Below are 359 nucleotides of genomic sequence, written 5' to 3'. Positions count from 1 at the left end.
TAATTCAAATCTCAATATCGACAGCGGTTACGGTGCCTCTGCCCGAGCCTACGATGAGAGGACCACCTTCTCTGTCAGGCAATTAATTGAGGATGCAGTAAACAAGTTCCAGTAGAGACCGCGAGCTTAAATGAGTATTACTTGATAATCATATAAGCAGACAGAAGAAAAACTGGAGCTATGATTATTCAGCATCACCAAAACTTTTTTTTCTGATCAAGAGAGAAACCAGTGAAACCAGTGGTTGATTTGTTAATCGTTGTTTACCATATTGTTATTATTTATTCTATAATGTAAATAAATTGTTTTCTTCATGCACGTGTGTGTTTTCCCATTATTTTCCTCGTTTTATATATAAA

General features: G+C 35.7%; 1 protein-coding gene across 1 annotated transcript in view; it reads left to right on the top strand.

Moving 5' to 3' along the window:
• The window catches only part of LOC119593809, a 1,167-nt gene extending 849 nt beyond the window's left edge, over positions 1-318 (top strand). Inside the window, exon 3 of the mRNA XM_037942839.1 lies at positions 25-318. Within this exon, the coding sequence (XP_037798767.1) occupies positions 25-115 (91 nt within the window). The 3' untranslated portion in view covers positions 116-318. The remainder of the gene's footprint in view (positions 1-24) is intronic.
• The last annotated feature ends 41 nt before the right edge of the window (positions 319-359 follow it).

The sequence above is a fragment of the Penaeus monodon genome, chromosome 32, assembly GCF_015228065.2.
Source record: "Penaeus monodon isolate SGIC_2016 chromosome 32, NSTDA_Pmon_1, whole genome shotgun sequence".
Lineage (NCBI taxonomy): Eukaryota > Metazoa > Arthropoda > Malacostraca > Decapoda > Penaeidae > Penaeus > Penaeus monodon.
The sequence above is the reverse complement of the archived record's forward strand: the minus strand, read 5'-3'. Positions and strand labels throughout refer to the sequence as shown.